The sequence below is a fragment of the Schistocerca gregaria genome, chromosome 6, assembly GCF_023897955.1.
Source record: "Schistocerca gregaria isolate iqSchGreg1 chromosome 6, iqSchGreg1.2, whole genome shotgun sequence".
Taxonomy (NCBI): Eukaryota; Metazoa; Arthropoda; class Insecta; order Orthoptera; family Acrididae; genus Schistocerca; species Schistocerca gregaria.
In genome coordinates, this window is record NC_064925.1 from 524,054,434 (window position 1) to 524,073,392 (window position 18,959).

At 43.3% G+C, this 18,959-nt stretch overlaps 1 protein-coding gene across 3 annotated transcripts in view; it reads left to right on the forward strand.

Annotated features, from left to right (window-relative positions):
• The first annotated feature begins 274 nt into the window (after window positions 1–274).
• LOC126278526 (centrosomal protein of 120 kDa-like) overlaps window positions 275–18,959 on the forward strand; it is a 203,617-nt gene continuing 184,932 nt past the window's right edge. For 2 of the 3 annotated variants that reach the window (XM_049978700.1, XM_049978702.1), the window contains exon 1: window positions 340–628. In XM_049978700.1, the coding sequence (XP_049834657.1) occupies window positions 595–628 (34 nt within the window). In that variant the 5' untranslated portion in view covers window positions 340–594. Of the gene's footprint in view, window positions 629–18,959 lie in introns of all 3 variants that reach the window. The other variant, XM_049978701.1, reaches the window with a different exon arrangement.

Here is an 18,959-nt window from a genome sequence, read left to right on the forward strand (position 1 = left end):
GTGTCTTCTGCACGTAAATCATTTCTCAAAAGAGTATTCTCTTTTTTAATACCAGAAGCCACTTTACTGAGCAAATACTGAAATACACTCTCACCCATTCGTAAGTAATTTTCGTCCTCCATTAGCACCTCTCGTAACAAATTTTATTGAATGTTTTTACTATCTCGACGTAATTCCTATGACTTCATCGAAGTATAAGCAAAGGAAAAATGTTTTACGTCATCGTTGCTGCGCATGCGTAGTGACTCCTGTTTCTAGCGCTGTAAGGTAGTTCTGTGGCAGCTGCTTGAACGAACCAATTGTGCTATGTTTTGAAACCCGCATCCACCAAGTGTGTATTGTCCTTTTATAAATAGCCAAAATGTTGATGATTTACAATGCGAAAAAATTAAGTACCTAAGCCAATGGTAAAATGCTTAGATTATAGATACATCTGTGGTTAAGGTAAAATACGAGTATAACTAGACAAACATCAGATGTAGAAAATGTTCGTATTATGGCACACCTGCCACTTGTTGTGCTGTTGCCATGGTGACAGGTGACAAGATGCCAAGCTAGGCATTGCAGTTGCGGCGTGTGTTTATAATACTGAGAATGGAGTCGTCGGTTATTTTGCGTATAAGGAAAGGTACCGACATTTAGACGTTTTGATGCAGTATCTAGTTTTAAGTTAAGCATCTAAATTTATTTATTCATTCAGGAATCATCTCATAGTGATATAGGATTAATTTTTTAATCGTAATAATAATGAAAAAAACTGTACTGGTAGTTCAAAAAATATACACAGACAGAATATAATTATGTTTTTATGAGGATGGACAGCTGGTGGGCTGTGACCTAGATAAAGGAACCATCACAGTATTTGCGTAAAACTAGTTAGGAAAACTTTATCCCGATAACGGACAGAGCTAACTCCAGAATACCAAATATCAGGTCATTGTGTTAACAACTACACTGTCCCATCCGATTGGCCCCTGTTGTACAACATTTTATAATGTAACTAAAGTATTAAGTAAACGAAACATTTTTTAGCCATGTTTCACAGACTTTAGCATTTCTGTACGGCCTGTGTTTCGGATTATGAGCCCATTTTCTGGTATGCAACTATCCTAAAGATAGAAACCAAACATTAATATAAACATAGTTTTGCTCTTCATCACTGCACATGGTAAAGGGCACACGCTGGTGACTCGTGGACCATGAACATGCTGTTATACCCCTTACATAGACTCCAGTCTCTATGGAAAATTGACACCAAGCCCACAAAACATGTCATAATTACCCAAACTCATTTTTATGTTCTCTCGTCAGTCCAGCAGAGTTGACATCTTTCTGTGATGAGTGGAATGTTGCTGTTATGCATAGTAGATCTTGGAACATGAATTTCTCGTAAAACCATTATAATGTGACAAGGTTGTTATGTCGTCCCCTTCCATTGTTAACCACTACTCTGAGTCATCTAAATGATCTTTAATTGTTTAGTATGCATCACTTTTGAAGTGTGTTTTAGCTGCCATTTCAGACACACATTTTATTAATTTTTTCATTTTCTTTCACAGTTTATCATACTTTTTTATTCTCTTAGAGAAAATCCTATTTGGAGTGAGTTGTTTGTTTTCTTTGGAAATTACAAGCTTGATTATGTACAGAACTATTTGTGAAATACTTAGTAATGTTATCCTGAGGGGACTGATGACCATAGATGTTAAGTCCCATAGTGCTCAGAGCCATTTGTTATCCTGATATGTGCAACATCTGCATCTATATGGATACTCTGCAAATCACATTTATGTGCCTGGCAGAGGATTTGTCTGAGCTGACACTGTTTGCTGATGATACAAGCATAATTATTAATCTAGTAAAAGAAACTCCAATTGAAAATGATACAAATAAGGTCTTTGGAAAAGCCATTAGTTGGTTTTCTGTAAATGAAAAAAAGAGGAACAGTGCATCCAATTTTCTGCTGCAAAAAGTACAGTTCCTTCAATAAATATAATACATCAACAGTAGTCAGTAGACAGGGCAGAGCTTATAAGTTTTTGGGTGTACACATAGATGAGGATCTTAGTTGGAAAATTCATATTTTGGATCTTCTAAAGTGACTAGGTTCAGCAACTTTTGCAATCAGAATAATTGCCAATCTTGAGGATATAGAAATTAGTAAGCTAACATACTTTGCATCATTTCACTCACTGATATCATACAGAATAATATTTTGAGGTAACTCAACATTTAGAAAAAAAAAAAAAAAAAAAAAAAATCAATGCTCAAAAGAAAGTGGTTAGAATAATGTGTGATGTTCATAGTTGCACATCTTGTAGGGATCTTTTTAAAAGATAGGGAATTCTTACAACAGCCTCACAGTACATTTACTCACTAATGAAATTTGTTCTCAGTGACATGGACCAGTTTAAAAACAACAGTGATATTCATGATAATAATACCAGAAAAAAGAAATATATATATATATATATATATATATATATATATATATATATATATATATAAAATAGAAACTTCCACATGGGAAAAATATATTAAAAACAAAGATTCCAAGACTTACCAAGCGGGAAAGCGCCGGCAGACAGGCACATGAACAAAACACACAAACACACACACAGAATTACTAGCTTTCGCAACCGATGGTTGCTTCTTCAGGAAGGAGAGGGAAAGACGAAAGGATGTGGGTTTTAAGGGAGAGGGTAAGGAGTCATTCCAATCCCGGTAGCGGAAAGACTTCCCTTAGGGGAAAAAAAGGACAGGTGTACACTCGCACGCGCGCGCGCGCACACACACACACACACACACACACACACACACACACACACACACACACACATCCATCCACACATACACAGACACAAGCAGACATATTTAAAGGCAAAGAGTTAAGGATTAATATTTCTATTATTTACCCCATTCCCTTAAATGGCACAAAATGGATATACTATATTTCTAGATTTATTTATTCATATCCAAGAATTCATCTATGGTATAGAAGGAGTTGTCAAGGAGATATTATTTCAGTTTATTTTTGAAGCTATTATTGCTGTCTGTCAGACATTTTATGTGTGTCTACTGCTGACAAAGGCCTTAATGGCTGAAAGCTTTGAGTGTGTGAATCTTTTTATTGTGCCTATAGCGACTCAGCATCTCCACTATATGTTGAGTAGCAATTTCCTTGTCTGGTATTGTTACATTCCATCCTGGATTTTCCATTGTTTGATTACGAGTGTTCGTGTCACTATATATCAGCACATGAACTAAGATTGATGCTGAACTTTTTGATACCATGCCAGAAGTGGTGAGAATGTTTAGGAAATTATTACTAATTTCATCAACGACATCTATATCAATATTCATGTCACAAACTCAAGCTTTTAGCTTTAGTTACTTTGTGATGGGTATTGGGCAGGGCTGTACAGTGGCACTGTTTAGCAGCTTACCATGTCATCAGAAGCCTTGGTTCGAAAATGGTTCCGTAGACTAATACTGGTAACTGGAAGTAAAAATAAAAATTTATTGTGATATAAACTGATGTGGTTTCACTAGGCATGGCCTACACCTATACAGGACTGGGAAGGGAAGATTGGTACAGGTGATTCATGAAAGTGTAGGGGGTGGATCTCGGGCCACACATGGTCAAATACCTGTTGTCATAGGTAGGAAAAGTAGGTATTTTTTAGAATAAATCCAGACAGCAGGTTCCCCTGCCTAAAGAGTATCTCCAACAGTTTAAAAAATACTGAAACAACCACTCACAAGACATGTAGTATTATCATTGTATGAAATGGCAAATTCTTACTGCAGAACTATTTCAAGGGGTGGAGGAGCATGCATTTACAGCAGGAAAGGAACACGGTTCAAATCAAGAAATGTTCCTCAGTATAGTAAGTGAAGACAAACACTTTGAAATATCAGCTATAGAATTAACAGGGCTTGATATCACCAAGAAATTAATCATTTTGTCTGTGTATAGATCTCCCAGTGGTAGTGTGGACACTTTTTTCAATAAATTAACAGAAGTTCTAGATAAAGTCTCATGTATGAAGCTCAGCATAATCCTGTGTGGGGACTTTAACATCAACACTAATATCATAAATGAATCCAGCAGCACCCTCATAAATAACCTTTCAAAGTTTTGGTATGGCCCTATTGGTCAACAGTGCAACAAGGGTTACTACAGTGACTGCATCAGTAATTGACCATGTGGCCACAAATATGGACAGGGAAAAATTTGATGTAGCTGTAAAAGGGCTCGGACTATCAGACCATCTCTGTCAAATAACAACAGTAAAACTACAAGCCTACAAATGACACCTATCAGAGATCAATTTAAAAGATTTTTCAGAAGAACTAGAAAAACAAAGCTGGGATGAAGTGTATAAGGAAACCAATGTGATTATGAAATTCTCTAAATTCTCCACATTGTTTAAATCGAACTTTGAAATGGCATTTCCAAAAGTATGCATGTCTGTATCAAAATCTCACAAAAACAGGTGGATAACAGCAGCTATTAAGAAGTCCCCCCAAACACTTAAACGTCTCAGTTCCATGAAAAATATTTGCAATGGTCCAGAATTCTTAAACTTTTATCTAAGATACAAAAAGATCTATAGGAAAGTGCTGACTGCTGCAAAAAGTAATTTAATGACAAAATAATATATAATGCAGAGAATAACAGCAAAGCAGTCTGGGGTGTTATAAAAAGGAAACAGGGAGAGGCATACAAATGTAGAATAACATAGACCTACTTCTAAGGGAGGGGGGTAAGGTAGTAAATGATCCACAACACTTAGCAAACTAGGTAAATGGGTAATTTTCAAGAATTGCAGAGAAGTTACAGCAAAAATCCCCCAAAACAAATATAACACCTATAAGTAATGTTGCACTAAATACAATGATGTTTCTTCCAACCAAAGAGAATGAAGTCAATAAAACTGTTCAAAAACTAAAAAATAAAAATTTAGGAGGCTTAGATGAAGTACCAATGTGTGTACTGAAACAATGCATTGGGATTATACAAGGCTCCTTAACAAATATAATAAATTATTCCTTCACATCAGGGACATTTCCAGAACAGTAAAACAGACAAGAGTTGTTCCTTTGCTTAAGAAATGCAATTAAGAAAACATAGAAAATTACTCTCCTATTTTCCTGCTGTCGCCATTCTAAAAAATAATAGAAGCAATTATGAAAGACAGATTAATGAATTACCTGAATACATAAAATCTTGGCTTCTGCAGTGGCAAAAATTTGTGGTCAGCCATAGTAGAATTCACTAGTTGTACATGATGCTCTTGATGAAGATGAATGTGTGACAGGCATACTTTTGGATCTTTCTGAGGCGTTTGATACAGTCGACCACAAGATTCTATTAAATAAATTAGAAGCATTATGAATAAGAGGAGTAGCTTATGACTTGCTTCGATCATACCTAGCAGATAGGGTACAAAGAGTAGAGTTAACACATACTCAAATAGATCTAAACTTCTAGTACAACACTTATCAGAACCAAATGCATTAATATAGGGGTTCCGCAAGGTAACTTTTTAGGACCAATACTATTCCTGATATACATCAATGACTTTCCCAGTAGTGTTACTCATGCTGAAAAAATTCTTTGCTCAAGATAGCAATATTATAGTCGCTGAGAAAACGAGAGAACTCCTGGCAGAGAAAGCAAACGAAACGCTCAAGGAAGTTTATGGCTGGTCAATACGCAACAAAGAGACATTGAACATAAAGAAAACTAATGCCATGAAGTTGAGTTTGAAGAGGAAAAATGACAATGTTAAATTAAATATAGATGGCACCTCTAAAGCCTGTGTAACAAATGCAAAATTTCTAGGAATGAATATTGATTCTCAGTTGAAGTGGTGTGAACACACAAAGGCACTTGCAAACAGAATGTCATCAGCATGTTATGCCCTTAGAATCCAATCATCAGTGTGTAACATGCAGTGTCTTTTAGTTACATATTATTCATATATACCCTCAGTTCTTAGCTATGACATTCATTTTTGGGGAACAAATGCACAAAATATGAACACAATTTTCAAATTCCAGAAGAGAGCCATAAGAACAATAACCAAAAATACTAGTTGAGATCATCGTAAAGATCTGTTCAAAACACTGGGGATTTTAACTGCTCTATGTGAATACATTTACCAGTCAATTGTACACATCAAATGTAGTGTTGATAATTCCTGCTAAACAGCTCTGTCCATGACCATGCAACAAGAGAGAGACTCAATTTACATTTACCAAGAAAAAATAAACATAAAACTCAAAACACAATTTTCTACCAAGGAATAAAACTGTACAATAAATTACCAAAAGAGATTAAAGAAATTGCAGAAATACACTTATTTAAAAAGGCAGCTAAAAGTACCTTTTATGCAATACACTTTATACATTGAAGGATTACTTAGATAAAACAGAGTAGAAGTTTGGTAAAAAATGCTAAACAAATAAATAATAATAGTAATAATGATCCAAAATACCACACAACACCTTCACACTATGTTTTTTCCCTTCTTTTTTCGTTTTCCATAAGTATTTACCCCAAGCTATGCATAACACAACACTAACACCTCTTCCTCTTTCTAAACTCAACATCTCACTCATTATGGAGGGACATTGACTCAGTTTTTCAGGATATCAAATGGGAAGTTGCGGTGCAGAAAGTGGTCCAGAAATATGAGTGAACGGTGTGGAATTACATTATTTAATATGTTATTTGTAAAAAAAAAAACTATTGTATACCAGTAGTAAATCTAATGATTGTCTCTAACTAGAAGTCTGTAAATATATGTGTGTACGAATTAGCTTATTTTAAATTGTTCTAAACTTGTAAATAGACTTACCAAGCGGGAAAGCGCCGGTAGACAGGCACAATAAAATAACACACAAACACACACACACACACACACACACACACACACACACACAAAATTTCGAGCTTTCGCAACTGGCGGCTGCTTCGTCAGGAAAGAGGGAAGGAAAAGGAATGATGAAAGGATGTGGGTTTTAAGGGAGAGGGTAAGGAGTCATTCCAATCCTGGGAGCGGAAAGACTTACCTTAGGGGGAAAAATGTTAGGTATATACTCGCGCGCGCACGCCCACACACACACACACACACACACACACACACACACACATCCATACATACACAGACACAAGCAGACATATTTACAGGCAAAGAGTTTGGGCAGAGATGTCAGTCGAGGCGGAAGTGTGGAGGAGAAGATGAGGATGAATGACAGGTGAGGTATGAGTGGCGGCAACTTGAAATTAGCGGAGATTGAGGCCTGGTGGATAACGAGAAGAGAGGATATATTGAAGGACAAGTTCCTATCTCCGGAGTTCGGATAGGTTGGTGTTGGTGGGAAGTACCCAGATAACCCGGACGGTGTAACACTGTGCCAAGATGCGCTGGCCGTGCACCAAGGCATGTTTAGCCACAGGGTGATCCTCATTACCAACAAACACTGTCTGCCTGTGTCCATTCATGCGAATGGACAGTTTGTTGCTGGTCATTCCCACATAGAAAGCATCACAGTGTAGGTGGGTCAGTTGGTAAATCACGTGTGTGCTTTCACACGTGGCTCTGCCTTTGATCGTGTACACCTTCCGGGTTACAGAACTGGAGTAGGTGGTAGTGGGAGGGTGCATAGGACAGGTTTTACATCGGGGGCAGTTACAAGGGTAGGAGCCAGAGGGTAGGGAAGGTGGTTTGGGGATTTCATAGGGATGAACCAGGAGGTTACGAAGGTTAGGTGGACGGCGGAAAAACACTCTTGGTGGAGTGGGGAGGATTTCATGAAGGATGGATCTCATTTTGGGGCAGGATTTTAGGAAGTCGTATCCCTGCTGGAGAGCCACATTCAGAGTCTGATCCAGTCCCGGTAAGTATCCTGTCACAAGTGGGGCACTTTTGGGGTTCTTCTGTGAGAGGTTCTGGGTTTGAGGGGATGAGGAAGTGGCTCTGGTTATTTGCTTCTGTACCAGGTCGGGAGGGTAGTTGCGGGATGCGAAAGCTGTTTTCAGGTTGTTGGTGTAATGGTCCAGGGATTCAGGACTGGAGCAGATTCGTTTGCCACGAAGGCCTAGGCTGTAGGGAAGGGACTGTTTGATATGGAATGGGTGGCAGCTATCATAATGGAGGTACTGTTGCTTGTTGTTGGGTTTGATGTGGACTGATGTGTGAAGCTGGCCATTGGACAGATGGACGTCAACGTCAAGGAAAGTGGCATGGGATTTGGAGTAGGACCAGGTGAATCTGATGGAACCAAAGGAGTTGAGGTTGGAGAGGAAATTCTGGAGTTGTTCTTCACTGTGAGTCCAGATCATGAAGATGTCATCAATAAATCTGTACCAAACTTTGGGTTGGCAGGCTTGGGTAACCAAGAAGGCTTCCTCTAAGCGACCCATAAATAGGTTGGCATACGAGGGGGCTGTTCCCTTTAATTGTTGGTATGTCTGGCCTTCAAAAGTGAAGAAGTTGTGGGTCAGGATGAAGCTGGCTAAGGTGATGAGGAAAGACGTTTTAGATAGGGTGGCAGGTGATCGGCATGAAAGGAAGTGCTCCATTGCAGCAAGGCCCTGGACGTGCGGGATATTTGTGTATAGGGAAGTGGCATCAATAGTTACAAGGATGGTTTCCGGGGGTAACAGACTGGGTACGGATTCCAGGCGTTCGAGAAAGTGGTTGGTGTCTTTGATGAAGGATGGGAGACTGCATGTAATGGGTTGAAGGTGTTGATCTACATAGGCAGAGATACATTCTGTAGGGGCTTGGTAACCAGCTACAATGGGGCGGCCAGGATGTTTGGGTTTGTGAATTTTAGGAAGTAGGTAGAAGGTAGGAGTGCGAGGTGTTGGTGGGGTCAGGAGTTTGATGGAGTCAGGTGAAAGGTTTTGTAGGGAGCCTAAGGTTCTGAGGATTCCTTGAAGCTCTGCGTGGACTTCAGGAATGGGATTACGTTGGCAAACTTTGTATGTAGAGTTGTCTGAAAGCTGACGCAGTCCCTCAGCCACATACTCCCGACGATAAAGTACCACGGTTGTGGAACCCTTGTCAGCCGGAAGAATGATGATGGATCGGTCAGCTTTCAGATCACGGATAGCCTGGGCTTCGGCTGTGGTGATGTTGGGAGTAGGATTAAGGTTTTTCAAGAAAGATTGAGAGGCAAGGCTGGAAGTGAGAAATTCCTGGAAGGTTTGGAGAGGGTGATTTTGAGGAAGAGGAGGTGGGTCCTGCTGTGATGGAGGACGGAACTGTTCCAGGCAGGGTTCAATTTGGATAGTGTCTTGGGGAGTTGGATCATTAGGAGTGGGATCAGGATTGTTTTTCTTCGTGGCAAAGTGATATTTCCAGCAGAGACTACGAGTGTAGGACAGTAAATCTTTGACAAGGGCAGTTTGGTTGAATCTGGGAGTGGGACTGAAGGTGAGGCCTTTGGATAGGACAGAGGTTTCGGATTGGGAGAGAGGTTAGGAGGAAAGGTTAACTACTGAATTGGGGTGTTGTGGTTCCAGATTGTGTAGACTAGAATTTTGAGGTGTTGGGGGGAGTGGAGCTGGAAGTGAGAGATTGAGTAGATGGGAGAGACTGGGTCTGTGTGCAATGAGAGGCGGTTGAGGTTTGTTGGAAAGGTTGTGGAGGGTGAGTGAGTTGCCTTTCCAGAAGTGGGAAATCAGGAGATTGGATAGTTTTTTGAGGTGGAGGGTGGCATGCTGTTCTAATTTGCGGTTGGCCTGTAGGAGGATGCTATGAACAGCCGGTGTGGATCCTTCATGAAATCCTCCCCACTCCACCAAGAGTGTCTTTCCGCCGTCCACCTAACCTTCGTAACCTCCTGGTTCATCCCTATGAAATCCCCAAACCACCTTCCCTACCCTCTGGCTCCTACCCTTGTAACCGCCCCCGGTGTAAAACCTGTCCCATGCACCCTCCCACCACCACCTACTACAATCCTGTAACCCGGAAGGTGTACACGATCAAAGGCAGAGCCACGTGTGAAAGCACCCACGTGATTTTCCAACTGACCAGCCTACACTGTGACGCTTTCTATGTGGGAATGACCAGCAACAAACTGTCCATTCGCATGAATGGACACAGGCAGACAGTGTTTGTTGGTAATGAGGATCACCCTGTGGCTAAACATGCCTTGGTACACGGCCAGCACATCTTGGCACAGTGTTACACCGTCCAGGTTATCTGGATACTTCCCACCAACACCAACCTATCCGAACTCCAGAGATGGGAACTTGCCCTTCAATATATCCTCTCTTCTCGTTATCCACCAGGCCTCAATCTCTGCTAATTTCAAGTTGCCGCCACTCATACCTCACTTGTCATTCATCATCGTCTTTGCCTCCACACTTCTGCCTCGACTGACATCTCTGTCCAAACTCTTTGCCTGTAAATATGTCTGCTTGTGTCTGTGTATGTACGGATGGATGTGTGTGTGTGTGTGTGTGTGTGTGTGTGTGTGTGTGCGTGCGCGCGCGCGCGCGCGCGCGCTTTCATCTTTCCTTTTCCTTCCCTCTTTCCTGATGAAGCAGCCGCCGGTTGCGAAAGCTCGAAATTTTGTGTTTGTGTGTTATTTTATTGTGCCTGTCTACCGGCGCTTTCCCACTTGGTAAGTCTTGGAATATTTGTTTTTAATATATTTTTCCCATGTGGAAGTTTCTTTCTATATAAAAACAAAGCTTCCAAGAGTTACCAAGCGGGAAAGCGCCGGCAGACAGGCACAATGAACACAACACACACAAACACACACACAGAATTACTAGCTTTCGCAACCGATGGTTGCTTCTTCAGGAAAGAGGGAAGGAGATTAAAAGACTAAAGGATGTGGGTTTTAAGGGAGAGGGTAAGGAGTCATTCCAATCCCGGGAGCGGAAAGACTTCCCTTAGGGGGAAAAAGGACAGGTGTACACTGTCTGCTTGTGTCTGTGTATGTGCGGATGGATATGTGTGTGTGTGCGCGAGTGTACACCTGTCCTTTTTCCCCCTAAGGGAAGTCTTTCCGCTCCCGGGATTGGAATGACTCCTTACCCTCTCCCTTAAAACCCACATCCTTTCGTCTTTCCCTCTCCTTCCCTCTTTCCTGAAGAAGCAACCATCGGTTGTGAAAGCTAGAAATTTTGTCTGTGTGTTTGTGTGTTATTTTATAATTATTTCCTTTTGAGCTTAAAAAGAAGCTTGTAGAGACACTAATACTCCCCATATTTGACTATGGCGATGCCATTCTCCAAGGACTTCCATTCAACAGCTCACACAGGCTGGAACTGGAAATGTATGCTTGTGAACAATGCATTTGTGACATACCATTTTCAGTCATATCACACCAGCCTACTATCAGTTATGCCTACATATCAATAAGCATAGAGACTTATCATACTCTGTCTGCTTCATCATTTTCCAAATTGTTGCACTCTCTCTTCAACTCTTACACTACTATCTCAATACCATAACAGAAATACCCATTACCAACAAAGTAAAATCCTCTCTGCACCAGACTTAACATTGTAATCTTCTCTAAATCATTTTCTGTGTCAGAAACCAGTGTTGGAACAATCTTCCACAAAATATAAGAGAAATTAAATTCTTTCCAGACATAAAAAGGCAATTAATGGTCCATCTTGTATCAATGTAGCCATCTCTCCTACATTCTGTGCGGCTCATTCTTGTCAGTCCTCATCCCCCATAACTTGTCTTTATCCTTTGTCAGCAGAATTCTGTACTTATATCTTGTTCTTTTCTATAAGCCATTGTCTCTGTCATTTCAGTCTTCTCCTCTTCCTTTATACATCCCACTTTTTATATGTTGTGGGTGTGGACCTTAGTGTCAATTGCTTTTTGCATGGGCAGCTTTATATGACTCTCTCTGTGTTAGTGAAGCAAGCAACGTCTTTGTTCATGTCCCCAATTTACACTACTTCAAATGTTGAATACCAAGAAGCTTTATATGTAAAAATAAATTTCACATGTACAATGTGTCTGGCGCAGCTACAAATAAATAGCAATGCCGAGTTTCTCAGGTACTTGTCAGTAAATCTCAACTTTTTATAGTGTAAATAACTGCCATTCTTTGACAGTTTTCATTGTTGACCAAAATGTCCTCAGTTTCCTAATAGAGGATGTTTTATGCAGTTTTGCCCCCACAAAGAACTCAGAGTATAAGAAGTTTTCATTGAAGTCACATAGATATTAAGGAAGATGTAATTTATAAATTACAACTACTTTGGTTATAAATAATGGGAAGAGTAAAACTAACTAGTCACTGTACAGTTGAGGCATTGAGCTGTGGCGTCGTCAGGTCATATCAACCACGATTAACACCATCTTTGGACTCTTATTGCGCTGCTGAGCCTCCATGTTAGTTTTTACTTCTGTTCTGTATCTCAAACTGTGTACATGTTTATGACTAACTACGAAATATATCTCTATGTGGAATTTAATGGGGATAGTTATTGCATTTGACCAATAATCATATCCCGTTCCCATACTGTTGACCCCGAAGTTTCTACGTCTTCCGCAACGGGTGTTGTAAATCAACAGGTTATGCACACGACGCCATGGCTACCTCACCCAACACTTGGTTCAAAGATTTGAAGGCCCAACTACGACAACCAGGCCACTCCAATTCTTTGCCGACAGCCGGCTCTCCACTAATCAATAGTGATTCGCTATCTCCATCAACCAAGTTAACCTCAAACTTTGTTGTTCTACAACGGTAGAGTGCTACACCATTAACTCAGACAATGGTCTAAGGTTTTGTGTCATCAGACTGTGCTTGTTAATGTGAAATGTAAAATGTATAATTTTCAGAACTCTGTAACTACTGATTGATCGTGTAATGTTCAAAGTGATCTACATTTGCACACGTACTTTGACTCTCAACAGGCTGCAACGTTGGTTACAGTCGTGCTGTGTGCAATGCCGCCATTTGTGCAAAATGCAAAACACACATGCTATCAACCTATTCTAGTTTTGCCTCACCGCAAACTAAAGATGGATATTTTCATGCACCAAATTCCCCTTACTCACCCACCAGACCTGTTGCTCAGTTTTTCGACCAAGTGGGCTCGAGCACATCTTATGGTGCTTCACCTTTCAGGAACGTTTTACCACAACAATGTGATCTTCAGCAAGTTTCACTGGTAATTTATAGTCTGACCACATGGGGTGTGTTCCTGATGTGCAGAGAAAACTCATTCTGTTGTCGCATGAAGTACCAACCCCCCCTCCCACCCTACAACCTCCCACACGCACAGGGCGCCCCGATTCCGACCATTCAGCTGCTCGCTTCTCACACAGTTCCGCCAGTGTCTGCCACGCCAGCCTTCCATGTCATTTCCGAGGTGGACAGTTCCAAATCTGTAGTTTTAACCACCGGTCCAGTTCACGGGACTGTCACACTTGTTGCGTAACCGATCTTTCACGTGGTACCAACCGTGTGGCCGTTTCATGTTTCCGCGACATGTCTAGGACAATGTAACCCACCGTTGCTTCAGTTGTGCCTGCTGGTAACACACCTACACCTATGGTGCCGGGCTGCAGTACGGCCCCTCCTACCATGGACCAGCAGGCCTTCCAAGTAACACTGAAGCCGCCTTTGTGCCCCCCCCCCCCCCTTCCCTCCCCTCCGGCTGTCTGCCAAAGCTGCCCCCTTTATATGAGGGCAACACTATCGTGGTTTGCACTTGTGTGGAGCATCTGTTCAAGTTACATCATGTGTCCCACAACAACTCTACATTCCTATGTCTCATCACGTGCCTCCATGATCACTCGAACTTAATTTGTGATCTACTCCTCTCGCCCCTGCCCCCACTGAAGTACAGGTTCACAAAGAAAACAATATTGGACTGACTCACCTGCTCACCACAAGAAATAATCATCAAGATATTGTACAAGGAGCACCTGAGGGACCGAACTCCATCATAACTCTGGCACCTCCTTCGATTACTTCTGAGTGAACATACGATGCCGGACGTTACTCTGTGCACGGTATGGTCCGCCTAGTTACCTACTGACCGGCAGATTCACCTGCTGCTGCGCTCCTTTGAGTCAATTGGCTCTCGTTTTCGCATTGCATACCAGCTGTATGCACTGCTACAATAAACCAACCAGCACACCACTTGCCTCTGGTTGGCACAGCTGCTCCTGTTTACCGGCCGTCTGCTGGCAGAGGCAGAGCTCTCTCCACCTCTGCACTGTCTACACTACCTGGCAGTATCCACTCGCTCTCTCCTCCGTTGGAGCACTCAAGAATCACCCACACATCATATGTGCCAGTATATATCTTGGAACCAATCAATGAGGACAAGCCTCCTCTGCTGCCACATCTTGGAACCAATCAATGAGGACAAGCCTCCTCTGCTCCCACAGTCACCGCCGCCACCACCTCATCCGGCTCATCCGTATTGTTGGTACCACAACATTTTTTGATGATGATGCCAAGAAGTGTCGATTTCCTTGCCAGCACCCAAACGCCGACGGCAGGATCTAGAAGACACCAAGTCCTGCAGGGAACCTCACAGATATCCTCACACATTGCACTCCGTCCACTTGTCCACCGGGTCGAGTGGTCGTTTATACGTGACCGATGTTTTGTCACGGCTTGTCTTCCTAGTTGACTCAGGTGCTGTCGTGCCTATCATACCCACATTGTTGGCTCCTCCCGCCGTTTCACTGACGAGGTCACTTCTACAAGCTGACAACGCATCAACGTTACAAACCTCAGGCTCTGTCAAAGTTACAGTGCACTTATCTCCTTCTCTGTGGTTTCCGTGGACTTTCTACGTTGCTGACATCGATGAACTAATTCTCAGTATGGATTTTTTTGTCACATTACATACACTCTCCGAACGTGGTACAGGGCTCAGTGCTACATCATCCCACTAACACTCGGATACCACACTCCCGCACTTATGTTCCTCTTTCTGTTTCTCTTGTGACATGTGAGTAGGTACGTGAGTGCTCTGCCTTCGTGGGCAACATTGTGACCTCCGTCACTAACTTACTGTCAGAATATGACACGGCCACACAACTCCACCAGGAAAATGACAAGCTGAAACAACGAATAGCACACACTTACAATGAGCTCGTCATGGCTTGTACCTTGCTAATGAAACTGCAGCCCACATTACCACCATCTAATCAAGTTTCTCCAGCAGACACCAGCTTGGGCACTTAGCAGATTACTCCAAAAACATTAATCGCGTGTAAAGATTTGCATCCAGTAGACACCGCACCCCCGACACGGTCACCTCATTCAGTGCCATGTGTTTCAAATAGTGCTGCTAATAACAGTCACATGCACAATATGACCACGCCCACTATGCAGGTAGCTGCCCCGCGTGTTGATAAACGTTACCACCTCTTTCCCGCACGCCAGCCACATGACTCGGCAGCCATTGCTGTTCTCTGTGCGATGCCAACGCCTCTCTCGCCCGCACCTGTTACCCAAGGCAAGACTGACAACAGACAGTCACTGCATGTCCCGACCCACTCCGCACTGCGTGTGCAGCCGACCTCTCCAAACAGCCGCACGCCATGCGCATGTAATAGGCATGTGACTTTTGTGCTGTCTTTTCCCACTCGCGCTAATGGTTATGCCTCATTGTGCCCCACTCTTCCAAAAACATCATGTCAGGACATTGCTCAGTCTCGTGTGCAGTTCTTGGTTTCTTCTGTCTCTGGCGGAACAACACACAAGATACTTACCACTGCCAGCCCTCCTATTAGCACAAGGTTAGACGCCTCAACCCCATTAAGTAGCCCACAGCACGGCAGTAAATTAATGAACTTCTGGAGGCAGGTATCCTGCAACCGTCGGACAGCAACTGGTCTTCACTGATTCAGTTCATCACCAAACATGACGGTTCTTTCCGAATGTGCGGTGACTACAGATGCTTAAACACTTGTACTGCCATGGACGGTTACCCAGTGCCAAACATAAATGATTTCACTCAAATGTTATCGGGTGCGCACAATCTTCAGTGTTATTAACTGAAAACATGCCTATCACCAGATTCCTGTAGCACCGGAAAACATTCCAAAGACAGCTATTATCACGCCGCTCGGTTTATTCCAATACAACTTCATGCCGTTCGGCCTGAAAAATGCAGCGCAAACATGGCAACGTTTCACCGACTCAATCTTACGACAGTTCAAGTTTGCTTTGCATATCTGGATGACATACATATTTTCAGCAACTTGGTGGAGGAACACGAAAGTCATTTATCCAAGGTCCTCCAGACCGCGAACTCCAATGGCGTCGAGGTCAACAAGGACAAATTCCAATTGCACCAGTCTTCTGTCACATTTTTGGCTTACACCATCTCCACAGACAGAATACAGCCTCCCAAATTCCGCATGCAGGGCATCTCGTCACTGCTGCCTCTGGCTACTTACAAAGAACTCTGACGTTTCTTGGGTACAATAAATTACTACCATCGGCATCTGCCTTCTGCCGCTGCTGTGCAGGTCCTACTGACAGACTCGCTGTCGGGCAAACAGCCTTCAGTTTGCTGGAATAAACTTATGCTGGAGGCCTACAAGGCTCTAAAAACTTCCTTAGCTCCGCTGTGACACTCACCCAACCTGACCCATCGGCCAAGTTGTTCGTCACTACAAATGCCAGCGACATCACGGTGGGGGCAGTACTACAGCAAAGCAAAGGCAACATGGTTTCTGCCCTTCATTTCTTCTCTAAGAAACTGTCTACAGCTCAAGAAATATTTCGCTTTTGATAGGGAACTTCTGGCGGTGTATGAAGCCATCAAACACTTTCACCCTGACGTCGAGGGCTGTTCGTTCCACATCCTTACTTATCACAAACCACTAGTGGACACTTTCTGCATCCTTCCCGAGGACCCACCCCCTTGGCGTCACAGCCACTTTGATTTAGTCTCTCAATTCACAACACACGTTCGCTACATCAAAGGCACAGAACACATCCCCGCTGATTTTTTCTTGAGGATCAATATTGTCTCACGCATCATTGAATTATTCAACGTGGCCACTCTCCAGGCCTCTGATGAGGAATATGAAGCTCTCCTCGCAAATCCTCAAACATCTCTTGTGTTTACCAAAGCCAAGTTCCCCGGCATTATGGACGAAGTGTGGTGTGATTCTTCTACCAGTACCCTGCGGCTGTTGCTCCCACCCACATTGTGCTGGCAAGCCTCCGACGCATTGCATAACCTCTCTCACCCTGGCGTCGGCACCACCACACGGCTCTTATCTGAGCATTTCCTCTGGAAAAATATTAAACGGGACTGTCAGACCTGGGTGCTCATTGGCGGGCAGAAGATATATACTCTCCACAATCGACCGCATGTCTCGCTGGGTGGAAGCTGTTCCTTTACCCAACATCACCGCTGAAACCGTGACCAAGGGTTTCGTCTCCTCATGGATTGCCAGGTTCAGTTGCCTGACCACAATCACCACTGACCAAGGTCGGCAGCTTGAATCTGCCCTGTTCACCATTTTATGTAATGTCTGTGACATTAAAACATTTCATACAACAGCCTTCCACCCGCAAAGGAACGGGTCAGTTGAATGGTGGCACCGCACCCTCAAAACTGCCCTCATGTGCCATGACTTCCTCTGGTCCAAGGTGCTTCCATGGGTGTTAATTAGTCTCCATTTGATCTCTAAACCAGACTTACAGGGAACCATCTCTGAATTCGTTTTTGGGGAGAACCCAGTCCTACCAGGGGAACTTATCCTGCCTCAAGCACCCAAGGATTTTCCCCCCTCCCCATATTTCATTAGTTGCATGCGCACTCACTTCAAACATGCACGGCTACACCTGCCTGTCAGCCATTCCCCACTGGACACTTAAGTGCCAACCGCACTCAACACTTGCTCCCACGTTATGCTCAGGGATGATTCCATTAGACAACCCCTGCAATCATCCTACCTCAGCCCCTTTAAAGTACACCAGCAGGGTGACATTATGGTTAAAGATTGTCATCAAACTGTTTCATTACACAGGCTCAAACCTGCTTCCATGGTCTCCGATGCCCCTCTAAGTCTCATTCGGACCCTCCTGATGACTTTTCTGCCGCATAGTCTGAAAATACTTTGTCTTATCCCATGGCACTGTTTTCTCCAACCCGTGATTCATCGTCGCCATTCGCAGGTTTTCCAGGCATGTCGCCATCCACCCCATGTGCGGGTTTCGCCACCACTTCACCGACTGCAGACTCGCTCTCCCTCATTCAACCTATGGTGCAATGTGCCACCAAACTGTGTGGACGATGTGTCAATCATCACCTTCAATGACCGTGTGCTCGTGCTCCTAACAGACACCGCGGCCTCCCCCTCCAGTGGGCAGTTAAATGTCAGTGTAGTGCATTGCCTGTCCCTCTCCCTGTGAGTCTGACCCATCAGAAATTCGCGTGTTCATTTCCTCGGATGGCTCGATCTGCATTCGGGGTGGGCACGCCTGCACCGCACTGCAGGCTGTTCCACACACCTGCTCTCGGTCTGGACGACGCATCATCTGCCCCCACTGGTTGACTGACTACGAGGTGGACCTGCCACCAATCACTCCGCCTTGACCAAGATGGAAATCCCAGTTGTGCGCCTGCCACCTCGCACAACGACTACCGATGCCGACACCCAAATGACCTCCACTCAAGCCTCACAGGTGGTACTCTATACTGTGGGGCAGGGGGTGGGGGATGGCTGTGTGGCTTCGATGTTAGTTTTTAGTTCTGTTCTGTATCTCAAGCTTTGTATACGTTTATGACTAACTACGAAATATATCTCCATGTGGAATTTAATGGGGATAGTTTTTACATTCAACTGATAATCGTATCCTGTTCCCACAGAGCATCCATTGTTGTTGTTGTTGTGGTCTTCAGTCCAGAGACTGGTTTGATGCAGCTCTCCATGCTACTCTATCCTGTGCAAGCTTCTTCATCTCCC